The following is a 13,243-nucleotide window of genomic DNA, read 5'->3' as shown; positions in this document are numbered from 1 at the left end:
TGCCATAATATGGACTTGGTCTTTTACCAAATAGGGTTATGTTCTGTATACCACCCCTACCTTGTCACAACACAACTGATTCAACTGATTCACAACTGATTCACAACTGGCTCAAATGCATTAAGAAGGAAATAAATTCCACAAATTAACTTTTAAGAAGTCACACCTGTTAATTGAAATGCATTCCAGGTGATTACCTCATGAATCTGGTTGAGAGAATGCCACGATTGTGCAACGCTGTCATCAAGGCAAAAGGTGGCTACTTTGAAGAGTCTTAAATACAAAATATATTTTAATTTACCACTTTCTTGGTTACTACATGATTCCATATGTTTTATTTCATAGTTTTGATGTCTTCACTATTATTCTACAATGTAGAAAATAGTAAAAATAAAGAAAACCCCCTTGTTTTCTAAAACTTGTGACCGGTAGTGTGGAGGACATACTAATACTGACAGGTGGCATGCATTCCAAATTACACAATATTCCCTGTAGAGTGCAGGGCTCTGGTCTAAAGTAGTGCACTATGTAGGGAATAGGGTTCCATAGGGCTCTGGTCTAAAGTAGTGCACTATATAGGGAATAGGGTTCCATAGGGCTCTGGTCTAAAGTAGTGCACTATATAGGGAATAGGGTTCCATAGGGCTCTGGCCTAAAGTAGTGCACTATATAGGGAATAGGGTTCCATAGGGCTCTGGTCTAAAGTAGTGCACTATATAGGGAATAGGGTTCCATAGGGCTCTGGTCTAAAGTAGTGCACTATATAGGGAATAGGGTTCCATAGGGCTCTGGTCTAAAGTAGTGCACTATATAGGGAATAGGGTTCCATAGGGCTCTGGTCTAAAGTAGTGCACTATATAGTGAATAGGGTTCCATAGGGCTCTGGTCTAAAGTAGTGCACTATATAGGGAATAGGGTGCCATACGGCTCTGGTCTAAAGTAGTGCACTATATAGGGAATAGGGTGCCATTTGAGACACATGCCTGGAATCTCTGCTGATGTAAACACCTAGGAGAATGACACAGCATCATCCTAACAGAGTAAACACCTAGGAGCATGAAACAGCATCATCCTAACAGGGTAAACATCTAGGAGCATGAAACAGCATCATCCTAACAGGGTAAACATCTAGGAGCATGACACAGCATCATCCTAACAGGGTAAACACCTAGGAGCATGACACAGCATCATCCTAACAGGGTAAACATCTAGGAGCATGAAACAGCATCATCCTAACAGGGTAAAAATCTAGGAGCATGAAACAGCATCATCCTAACAGGGTAAACATCTAGGAGCATGACACAGCATCATCCTAACAGGGTAAACATCTAGGAGCATGAAACAGCATCATCCTAACAGGGTAAACATCTAGGAGCATGAAACAGCATCATCCTAACAGGGTAAACATCTAGGAGCATGAAACAGCATCATCCTAACAGGGTAAACATCTAGGAGCATGAAACAGCATCATCCTAACAGGGTAAACATCTAGGAGCATGACACAGTATCATCCTAACAGGGTAAACATCTAGGAGCATGAAACAGCATCATCCTAACAGGGTAAACATCTAGGAGCATGACACAGCATCATCCTAACAGGGTAAACATCTAGGAGCATGACACAGCATCATCCTAACAGGGTAAACATCTAGGAGCATGAAACAGCATCATCCTAACAGGGTAAACATCTAGGAGCATGAAACAGCATCATCCTAACAGGGTAAACATCTAGGAGCATGACACAGTATCATCAATACACAGCTAATGAGGAAGGGACACAAAGGTCTGATACATAATAATTCAGAATGACTTCACAGTACAAGTTGACAGTATTGTGTGTGTGTGCGTGCGTGAGTGTGTGTGTGTGTGCACTTCCTCCCAATGCTAATGATAGACGATAGACTACAAACTACGTTTCTGATCGATAGCGGTCCTCAGTCGGCCTGGCGTGATGTCATTTAGTTGTTGTTTAGGACCCACCAGGAGGCTGAGAAGAGAGGGAGAGAAGAGAGAGAGAGAAAATAGGGAGAGGAGGGAGGGAGAGAAGAGAGGGAGAGAAGAGAGAGAGAGGAAATAGGGAGAGGAGGGAGGGAGAGAAGAGAGAAGAGAGGGAGAGAAGAGAGAGAGAGGAGGGAGGGAGAGAAGAGAGGAAATAGGGAGAGGAGGGAGGGAGAGAAGAGAGAAAATAGGGAGAGGAGGGAGGGAGAGAAGAGAGAAAATAGGGAGAGGAGGGAGGGAGAGAGGAGAGAAAAGAGGGAGAGGAGGGAGGGAGAGAAGAGAGAAGAGAGAGAGAGGAGGGAGGGAGAGAAAAGAGGGAGAAAAGACACACTAACTCACAAACACTGATCCATTACATAATAAACCTCTTCCAAATCAACAGGTCTAAATTGTCCTCCTCAGAATCAACTCCCTGGGAGGCCGGAGGCCAGAGGGAGATCGTGTTCAAGAAAAGAAAAGACTATATTGATTGAGCAGGAGGTCCTCTGTAGCTCAGTAGGTAGAGCATGGCACTTGAAATGCCAGGGTAGTGGGTTCAATTCCCGGGACCACCCATATGCAAAATGTATGACTGGAACTTGCTTTGTATAAAAGTGTCTGGTTAATGGCATTATAGTTAGTCAATAGCCATGTGTCTCCACCCCTGTGCACACTCTAGCCATGCAGTCTCTCCAGGTCCTGATTGGCTAGCCAGCCTGACCCAGGCTCTCAAAGGGAGTAAATATTGCCCAGAACTGTTTGTTGTTTTGTACATGAGAATACTTCATCCCCATGTTCATCTTCCTCAGTGTGTTTAAATGAACTTCCTGTGTGTTAATTCTTAGGCTGTTTTATTCACAAACCAGTCCAAAACGTAGAGCCGGGTCCCCTCTAACCAGAGTCCGTTAGTCACAAACCAGTCCAAAACGTAGAGCCGGGTCCCCTCTAACCAGAGTCCGTTAGTCACAAACCAGTCCAAAACGTAGAGCCGGGTCCCCTCTAACCAGAGTCCGTTAGTCACAAACCAGTCCCAAAACCAGTCCAAAACAGAGCCGGGTCCCCTCTAACCAGAGCCGGGTCCCCTCTAACCAGAGTCCGTTAGTCACAAACCAGTCCAAAACGTAGAGCCGGGTCCCCTCTAACCAGAGTCCGTTAGTCACAAACCAGTCCAAAACGTAGAGCCGGGTCGCTCACTTTCAATATTAGTCCCAGAAGTGCTAACTCAATCAACATGGTACCCCAGGCAGGCTTAAAGGTCAATTGCAGGCCAAAAAAATAAATATATTTTCTGTGTTTTGTATCATATTGTACAACAGCTGATAAAACTAAACACTGTAAAAGTGTGAAAACATTTGATCAGTGTTTATTTCCTGATAGTTGATTGGTTGAAAATACAATCTACTCAGGACCTTCTAATCAGCAGGTTTACATGCGTCGGGAGTTACAGCTTGCCTGGTGACATCACCATGCGGTAAATTGGTTAATAGACCAATAACAAAGAGAGTTCCAAACCTCTCTGCCAATAGCAAAGAGAGTTCCAAACCTCTCTGCCAATAGCAAAGAGAGTTCCAAACCTCTCTGCCAATAGCAAAGAGAGTTCCAAACCTCTCTGCCAATAACAAAGAGAGTTCCAAACCTCTCTGCCAATAGCAAAGAGAGTTCCAAACCTCTCTGCCAATAGCAAAGAGAGTTCCAAACCTCTCTGCCAATAACAAAGAGAGTTCCAAACCTCTCTGCCAATAACAAAGAGAGTTCCAAACCTCTCTGCCAATAACAAAGAGAGTTCCAAACCTCTCTGCCAATAACAAAGAGAGTTCCAAACCTCTCTGTATTTGTCAAAATGGCAGCCAAGCAATTCATCATCCTGTCACCAGAATAAGACTCTCAATATTTATTGGAAAGGAGCATCAAGCTCATCACCTTTCACCACCCTGGGAAGGTCATCATTTATTTCCTCGGTAATCTAATCATCTGTATCCCAAACCTTTCCCAAGTCTTAGTGACTCCAAGTTTCCTTTGATTTTGATGGTTATTATATCAATATTTACGCATTAATTGCGACTAATTAATTACACCGACACAAAAAGATCCCATCATGTCAAATGAACAAATTGTCAGGCTTGTAATATAATTGTACCGGCCTTTCATGTTTCCAATCAGCCCTAGTCGTAACATTGTTTCCACGCGTCAGGTAGCCGGCCACATGAAATGGTTGGATGGATATCTGGCTAATAAGGAACTAAATTGTCACCCCCAAAAAAGGATTTGATATTGATGTAAAAACTGATGCATTGGACCTTTAAGACAATGTTCAGAACATGTGAAGTATGTATGTATGTATGTATGTGTGTGTGTGTGTGTGTGTGTGTGTGTGTGTGTGTGTGTGTGTGTGTGTGTGTATGTATGTATGTATGTATGTATGTATGTATGTATGTATGTGTGTATGTGTGTATGTATGTATGTGTATGTATGTATGTATGTATGTATGTATGTATGTATGTGTGTATGTATGTATGAAACCCCATGTGTGTTATTGATTGACGTACCAGGCACCAGCATGGTGGTCATGAGCTCTGGTGTCTCCAGGAAGTCCACGTTACCTCTCTGGAAGGTCTTACTGTAGTTTGTCTGGAGATGGCTGCACATAGAAAAGACAGAAACACACTTCCATTTTCCAAGGTCTTTTACATTCAAGTCATAGGGTTTAGGGTTTACCCAATAACAACCCCCCCCCCCCACAAAAAGGATGAATTCCTGGTAAACAAGTTGGAGCCGAGAGACATATGTTCTTATCTCAGGTTTTATTTAATGAGCAGTTGAACTGATGTTTCGACTTCACATGATGCCTTCCTCTTCCTCAGAGGAAGTGTCACAGTTGGGGACAAGCTGGAGAGTCAAAACACGTCAAGTGATCTAATTTAGTTTCCACTGATAACGATTGTCAGCTAGAGAGAAACTTACTTCTTCCACAAGTGGTTGTGTTCCCAGAACTCGTACAGGATGAAGCGGGACTCATTAGCCAGTCGCTGAACTGCCACACTAACAAAAGCAACAACAAAAATAAAATATGTCTAATTAGCAAGTAAGTGACATATATATGTAACGATTATACAGCCTGTATCTTTAATAACGCTTAGACTGCTTCTTTGTTCAGGTTTGTTTTCCAGTCACTAAGTAGATTTGGCAACGATGTTCATCAACTATGTTTTCCTTCCAGGTTTGTGTTTTATTCATTAGGATTTACTCAAACTACCGATTGAAACATTGGCAGGATTCTTGTTGTTTTGGGAATTGTTAATGACAAGACTTCTTTACAAAGCATGTAGAGGTCTGTAAAATATTTGTTTGTGATTTTCTGGATTTTTGTTTTAGATTCCGTCTCTCACAGTTGAAGTGTACCTATGATAAAAATTACAGACCTCTACAAGTAGGGAAAACCTGCAAAATCGGCAGTGTATCAAATAGTAGTTCTCCTCACTGTATTTATATTGCGCTCTCTCTCTCTCTGTCTCTCTCTCCCTCTCTCTCTCTCTCTGTCTCTGTCTCTCTCTCTCCCTCTCTCCCTCTCTCTCTCTCTCTCTCTCTCTCTCTCCCTCTCTCTCTCTCTCTGTCTCTGTCTCTCTCTCCCTCTCTCTCTCTCTCTGTCTCTGTCTCTCTCTCCCTCTCTCCTCTCTCTCTCTCTCTCTCCTCTCTCTCTCTCTCTCTCTCTCTCTCTCTCCCTCTCTCTCTGTCTCTCTCTCTCTCTGTCTCTCTCTCTCTCTCTCTCTCTCTCTCTCTCTCTCTCTCTCTCTCTCTCTCTCTGTCTCTCTCTCTCTCTCTCTCTCTCTCTCTCTCTGTCTCTCTCTCTCTCTCTCTCTCTCTCTCTCTCTCTGTCTCTGTCTCTCTCTCTCTGTCTCTCTCTCTGTCTCTCTCTCTCTCTCTCTCTCTGTCTCTCTCTGTCTCTCTCTCTCTCTCTCTCTCCCTCTCTCTCTCTCTCTCTCCCTCTATGTCTCTCTCTCTCTCTCTCTCTCTCCCTCTATGTCTCTCTCTCTCTCCCTCTATGTCTCTCTCTCCTCTCTCTCTCTTTCTCTCTCTCTCTCTCTCTCTCTCTCTCTCTCTCTCTCTCTCTCTCAATCAATCAATTACATCAGCAGATGTCACAAAGTGCTGTACAGAAACCCAGCCTAAAACCCCAAACAGCAAGCAATGCAGGTGTAGAAGCACGGTGGCTAAGAAAAACTCCCTAGAAAGGCCCGGAACCTAGGAAGAAACCTAGAGAGGAACCAGGCTCTGAGGAACGGCCAGTCCTCATTCTTCAAGATGTTCAGACGTTCATAGATGACCAGCAGGGTCAAATAATGATCAGTGGTTGTAGAGGATGTAACAGGTCAGCACTTCAGGAGTAAATGTCAGTTGTCTTTTCATAGCCGATCATTCAGAGGTTGAGACGTAAATGTCAGTTGTCTTTTCATAGCCGATCATTCAGAGGTTGAGACGTAAATGTCAGTTGTCTTTTCATAGCCGATCATTCAGAGGTCGAGACGTAAATGTCAGTTGTCTTTTCATAGCCGATCATTCAGAGGTTGAGACGTAAATGTCAGTTGTCTTTTCATAGCCGATCATTCAGAGGTTGAGACAGCAGGTGCAGTAGAGAGAAAGATGACTGTCAGTGAGACTGAGTCACCCTGCTGTGCCTCATGGCATTTCTAAAGGCTCTGTGGCTATACAACACAACCACACATCCCATCTGTATTCCCCCTCTCTGCTGCCTCCTCCATACACAGATTATACGTACTATACATACTCTCCCACTGATCAGTGAGAAGCAGCACGCACGCTGTCCTCTGCTCACCTTTACTGTGTAAACACCAAAGTATCTCTCGGAGTGTACCGACCAGGGGTGAGAGTGTATCGGGCCAGTAACCCAAAGGTCGCTAGTTTGAATCCCCGAGCCAAACAAGGTGAAAATAAATCTGTTGATTTGTGTCTCAGGGGGGAGTTGGGATATGAAAAAACACATTTACAATGTACACGTGTGAAGTAGCATATAAACACCCACCAAGCTATTAAACAGGCTTTTTTAAACCCCAGTATGAGGTTTAACGGCTCTGAAAAACTAAACTCTTTATAGTTACTACAGGAAGTTGTTATGTAAAGACACAGTTGTGGTGTATGAGCTCTTACTGCAGGCAGCCCGTCTGGGCGCAGGCACACTCCATGTACTGCCTGAGAGCCAGGCGGAACTCCTCCAGCTCCTCCACCAACACATTCAGCTGTCTCTGGACTATCAGGATGTGCTGGGAGGGGACATACAGGACAGGGGACAGACAGGGCAGGGGACAGACAGGGCAGGGGACAGACAGGGCAGGGGACAGACAGGGCAGGGGACAGACAGAGCAGGGGACAGACAGGGCAGGGGACAGACAGGGCAGGGGACAGACAGGGCAGGGGACAGACAGGGCAGGGGACAGACAGGGCAGGGGACAGACAGAGCAGGGGACAGACAGGGCAGGGGACAGGGGACAGACAGGGCAGGGGACAGACAGGACAGGGGACAGACAGGACAGGGGACAGACAGGACAGGGGACAGACAGGGCAGGGGACAGACAGGACAGAGGACAGGGGACAGACAGGGCAGGGGACAGACAGGGCAAAATGGGACAGACAGGACAGGGGACAGACAGGGCAGGGGACAGACAGGGCAGGGGACAGACAGGACAGGGGACAGACAGGGCAGGGGACAGACAGGGCAGGGGACAGACAGGGCAGGGGACAGACAGGGCAGGGGACAGGGGACAGACAGGGCAGGGGACAGACAGGGCAGGGGACAGACAGAGCAGGGGACAGAGGACATACAGGACAGGGGACAGAGGACATACAGGACAGGGGACAGAGGACATACAGGACAGGGGACAGGGGGCAGAGGACAGAGTATATTAGACAGAAATAGAAATACAACCACTAGAATGGCCATAGCCCTTACAAACCCATTACAGAACAACACATAAACAACAACATAACAAAAACATAACAACACATAAACAACAACATAACAACACATAGACAACAACAGAACAACACATAAACAACAACATAACAACACATAAACAACAACATAACAACACATAAACAACAACATAACAACATATAAATAAACACATAACAACACATAAACAACAACATAACAACACATAAACAACAACATAACAACAACATAACAACAACATAACAACACATAAACATAATAACACATAAACAGCAACATAACAACACATAAACAACAACATAACAACAACATAACAACACATAAACAGCAACATAACAACACATAGACAACAACATAACGACACATAGACAACAACATAACAACACATAAACAACAACATAACAACACATAAACAACAACATAACAACACATAAACAACAACATAACAACACATAAACAACAACATAACAACACATAAACATAACAACACATAAACAACAACATAACAACACATAAACAGCAACATAACAACACATAAACATAACAACACATAGACAACAACATAACAACAACATAACAACACATAAACAACAACATAACAACAACATAACAACACATAAACATAATAACACATAAACAACAACATAACAACACATAAACATAACAACACATAAACAACAACATAACAACAACATAACAACACATAAACAGCAACATAACAACACATAAACAACAACATAACAACACATAAACAGCAACATAACAACACATAAACAACAACATAACAACACATAAACATAATAACACATAGACAACAACATAACAACACATAAACAACATAACAACACATAAACATAATAACACATAGACAACAACATAACACATAAACAACAACATAACAACACATAAACAACAACATAACAACACATAAACAGCAACATAACAACACATAGACAACAACATAACGACACATAAACAACAACATAACAACACATAAACAACAACATAACAACAACATAACAACACATAAACAACACATAGACAACAACATAACAACACGTAAACAGCAACATAACAACACATAGACAACAACATAACAACAAATAAACAACAACATAACAACACATAAACAGCAACATAACAACACATAAACAACAACAGAACAACACATAGACAACAACATAACAACACATAAACAACAACATAACAACACATAAACAGCAACATAACAACACATAGACAACAACATAACAACACATAAACAGCAACATAACAACACATAAACAACAACATAACAACACATAGACAACAACATAAAAACATAACAACACATAGACAACAACATAACAACACATAAACAACAACATAACAACACATAAACAACAACATAAAAACATAACAACACATAGACAACAACATAAAAACACATAAACAACAACATAAAAACATAACAACACATAAACAACAACATAAAAACATAACAACACATAGACAACACAACAAGACATAAACAACAACATAACAAGACATAAACAACAACATAACAACACATAAACAACAACATAACAACATATAAACAACAACATAACACATAAACAACAACATAACAACACATAAACAACAACATAACAACATATAAACAACAACATAAACAGATCTGGGATAATAATAGCTCATATTATGACCCCTCAGGGGTGCGTGCTCAGTCCCCTACTGTATTCCCTGTTCACCCACGACTGCGTGGCCAAACACGACTCCAACACTGTCATTAAGTTTGCTGACAACACAACAGTGGTAGGCCTGATCACAGACAACGATGAGACAGTTTATATGGAGGAGGTCAGAGACCTGGTAGTGTGGTGCCCGGACAACAACCACTCCCTCAACGATGAGACAGCCTATAGGGAGGAGGTCAGAGACCTGGTGCTGCCAGGACAACAACCTCTCCCTCAACGATGAGACAGCCTATAGGGAGGAGGTCAGAGACCTGGCAGTGTGGTACCAGGACAACAACCTCTCCCTCAACGTTGAGGAAGCCTATAGGGAGGTCAGAGACCTGGCAGTGTGGTACCAGGACAACAACCTCTCCCTCAACGTTGAGGAAGCCTATAGGGAGGTCAGAGACCTGGCAGTGTGGTACCAGGACAACAACCTCTCCCTCAACGATGAGACAGCCTATAGGGAGGAGGTCAGAGACCTGGCAGTGTGGTACCAGGACAACAACCTCTCCCTCAACGTTGAGGAAGCCTATAGGGAGGTCAGAGACCTGGCAGTGTGGTACCAGGACAACAACCTCTCCCTCAACGTTGAGGAAGCCTATAGGGAGGTCAGAGACCTGGCCGTGTGGTGCCAGGACAACAACCTCTCCCTCAACGATGAGACAGCCTATATGGAGGAGGTCAGAGACCTGGCCGTGTGGTGCCAGGACAACAACCTGTCCTACAACGTTGAGGCAGCCTATAGGAGGAGATCAGAGACCTGGCCGTGTGGTGCCAGGACAACAACCTGTCCTACAATGTTGAGGCAGCCTATAGGAGGAGATCAGAGACCTGGCCATGTGGTGCCAGGACAACAACCAGTCCTACAACGTTGAGGCAGCCTATAGGAGGAGGTCAGAGACCTGGTGGTGCAATGACAAGAACCTGTCCTACAACGACTAGACATCCTATAGGAGGAGATCAGAGACCTGGCCGTGTGGTGCCAGGACAACAACCTGTCCTACAACGTTGAGGCAGCCTATAGGGAGGAGGTGAGAGACCTGGCCGTTTGGTGCCAGGACAACAACCTGTCCTACAACGTTGAGGCAGCCTATAGGGAGGAGGTCAGAGACCTGGCCGTGTGGTGCCAGGACAACAACCTGTCCTACAACGACTAGACATCCTATAGGAGGAGATCAGAGACCTGGCCATGTGGTGCCAGGACAACAACCTGTCCTACAACGTTGAGGCAGCCTATAGGGAGGAGGTCAGAGACCTGGCCGTGTGGTGTCAGGACAACAACCTGTCCTACAACGACTAGACATCCTATAGGAGGAGATCAGAGACCTGGCCATGTGGTGCCAGGACAACAACCTGTCCTACAACGTTGGGGAAGCCTATAGGGAGGAGGTCAGAGACCTGGCAGTGTGGTGCCAGGACAACAACCTGTCCTACAACAATGAGGAAGCCTATAGGGAGGTCAGAGACCTGGCAGTGTGGTGCCAGGACAACAACCTGTCCTACAACAATGAGGAAGCCTATAGGGAGGTCAGAGACCTGGCAGTGTGGTGCCAGGACAACAACCTGTCCTACAACAATGAGGAAGCCTATAGGGAGGTCAGAGACCTGGCAGTGTGGTGCCAAGACAACAACCTGTCCTACGACGTTGAGGAAGCCTATAGGGAGGTCAGAGACCTGGCAGTGTGGTGCCAAGACAACAACCTGTCCTACAACGTTGAGGAAGCCTATAGGGAGGTCAGAGACCTGGCAGTGTGGTGCCAGGACAACAACCTCTCCCTCAACATGATCAAGACAAAGGAGATGTTCGTGGACCACAGCAAAAGCAGGGCCGGGCACGCCCTCATTCTCATTGATGAGGCTGGAGTAGAGCAGGTTGAGGGCTTCAAGTTCCTTGGCGTCCACGTCAACAACAAACTAGAGTTGTGAAGAGGGCACAGTGCCTGGTCTAAAGTAGTGTACTACCAGGGTCCCTGGTCTAAAGTAGTGTACTACCAGGGTCCCTGGTCTAAAATAGTGCCCTACCAGGGTCCCTGGTCTAAAGTAGTGTACTACCAGGGTCCCTGGTCTAAAGTAGTGCCCTACCAGGGTCCCTGGTCTAACGTAGTGCCCTACCAGGGTCCCTGGTCTAAAGTAGTGCCCTACCAGGGTCCCTGGTCTAAAATAGTGCCCTACCAGGGTCCCTGGTCTAAAGTAGTGTACTACCAGGGTCCCTGGTCTAAAGTAGTGCCCTACCAGGGTCCCTGGTCTAACGTAGTGCCCTACCAGGGTCCCTGGTCTAAAGTAGTGTACTACCAGGGTCCCTGGTCTAACATAGGGCCCTACCAGGGTCCCTGGTCTAAAGTAGTGCCCTACCAGGGTCCCTGGTCTAAAGTAGTGCCCTACCAGGGTCCCTGGTCTAAAGTAGTGTACTACCAGGGTCCCTGGTCTAAAATAGTGTACTACCAGGGCCCCTGGTCTAAAGTAGTGCACTACCAGGGTCCCTGGTCTAAAGTAGTGCCCTACCAGGGTCCCTGGTCTAAAGTAGTGTACTACCAGGGTCCATGGTCTAAAGTAGTGCCCTACCAGGGCCCCTGGTCTAAAGTAGTGCACTACCAGGGTCCCTGGTCTAAAGTAGTGCCCTACCAGGGTCCCTGGTCTAAAGTAGTGCACTACCAGGGTCCCTGGTCTAAAGTAGTGCACTACCAGGGTCCCTGGTCTAAAGTAGTGTACTACCAGGGTCCCTGGTCTAAAGTAGTGCACTACCAGGGCCCCAGGTCTAAAGTAGTGCCCTACCAGGGTCCCTGGTCTAAAGTAGTGCACTACCAGGGTCCCTGGTCTAAAGTAGCGCACTAAATAGGGAATAGGGTTTCATTTGGGTTATAACCAGTCTGTTGTTGAGAGAGGCAGGGTTTGTTGACAGTAGCAGAAGGGACTGATGGGTACAGTAAGTGAAAGCTTTCTCCCCTGGGTCACCAGTGACCTCTGAGCTGGTTCTGCACTAATACCATGCCCTTTAACTGTGGCTCTCTCTCTCTCTCTCCTCTACAGGCTAATTGGAGCCCGCATGGCTCACAAACAGACTCACACGAGGCTCAGTCAGTCTTATGCATTATGTAATGACAAACTACAAAAGTCACTGTTTCACTGTAAAATATGTGATGATCAATATGTGACGCACGCACGCACAAACACACACACACACACAGTAGTAGCTCAATGTTATCCAAACATGCTATCTTCACCAAAAAGTCCAGAAAGAGAGAGGACTCAGACAGACGCAGGGAAAAAAACTACTTGAAGACAAGAGAAGTTTCAGCCCCACTGTTTCCTTGACAACCATCTGCAGCTGATTCTGAATGTTCCAGGTCTTCTCTTCTGCCATGACAACAGACCAGACAGACATACCAGACAGATCTGAAAGACCAGACAGACAGACCAGACAGATCTGAAAGACCAGACAGACATACCAGACAGATCTGAAAGACCAGACATACAGACCAGACAGATCTGAAAGACCAGACAGACAGACAGACCAGCCAGACCAGACCAGACAGACCAGACCAGACAGATCTGAAAGACCAGACAGACAGACAGACCAGCCAGA

The 13,243-nt window shown here is 45.2% G+C and overlaps 1 protein-coding gene across 1 annotated transcript in view; it reads right to left on the bottom strand.

Annotated features, from left to right (window-relative positions):
* Positions 1-362: 362 nt before the first annotated feature.
* Positions 363-13,243, bottom strand: part of necab1 (N-terminal EF-hand calcium binding protein 1) — a 163,984-nt gene continuing 151,103 nt past the window's right edge. Inside the window, exons 10-13 of the mRNA XM_065018070.1 lie at positions 7,141-7,253; positions 4,939-5,016; positions 4,524-4,615; positions 363-1,987 (exon numbers count right to left, since the gene is read on the bottom strand). Coding sequence (XP_064874142.1) covers positions 1,959-1,987; positions 4,524-4,615; positions 4,939-5,016; positions 7,141-7,253 — 312 coding nt within the window. The 3' untranslated portion in view covers positions 363-1,958. The remainder of the gene's footprint in view (positions 1,988-4,523; positions 4,616-4,938; positions 5,017-7,140; positions 7,254-13,243) is intronic.

Source organism: Oncorhynchus nerka, linkage group LG4, assembly GCF_034236695.1.
Source record: "Oncorhynchus nerka isolate Pitt River linkage group LG4, Oner_Uvic_2.0, whole genome shotgun sequence".
In the NCBI taxonomy this organism is placed as follows: domain Eukaryota; kingdom Metazoa; phylum Chordata; class Actinopteri; order Salmoniformes; family Salmonidae; genus Oncorhynchus; species Oncorhynchus nerka.
This window is presented reverse-complemented; position numbering and strand designations above follow the sequence as displayed.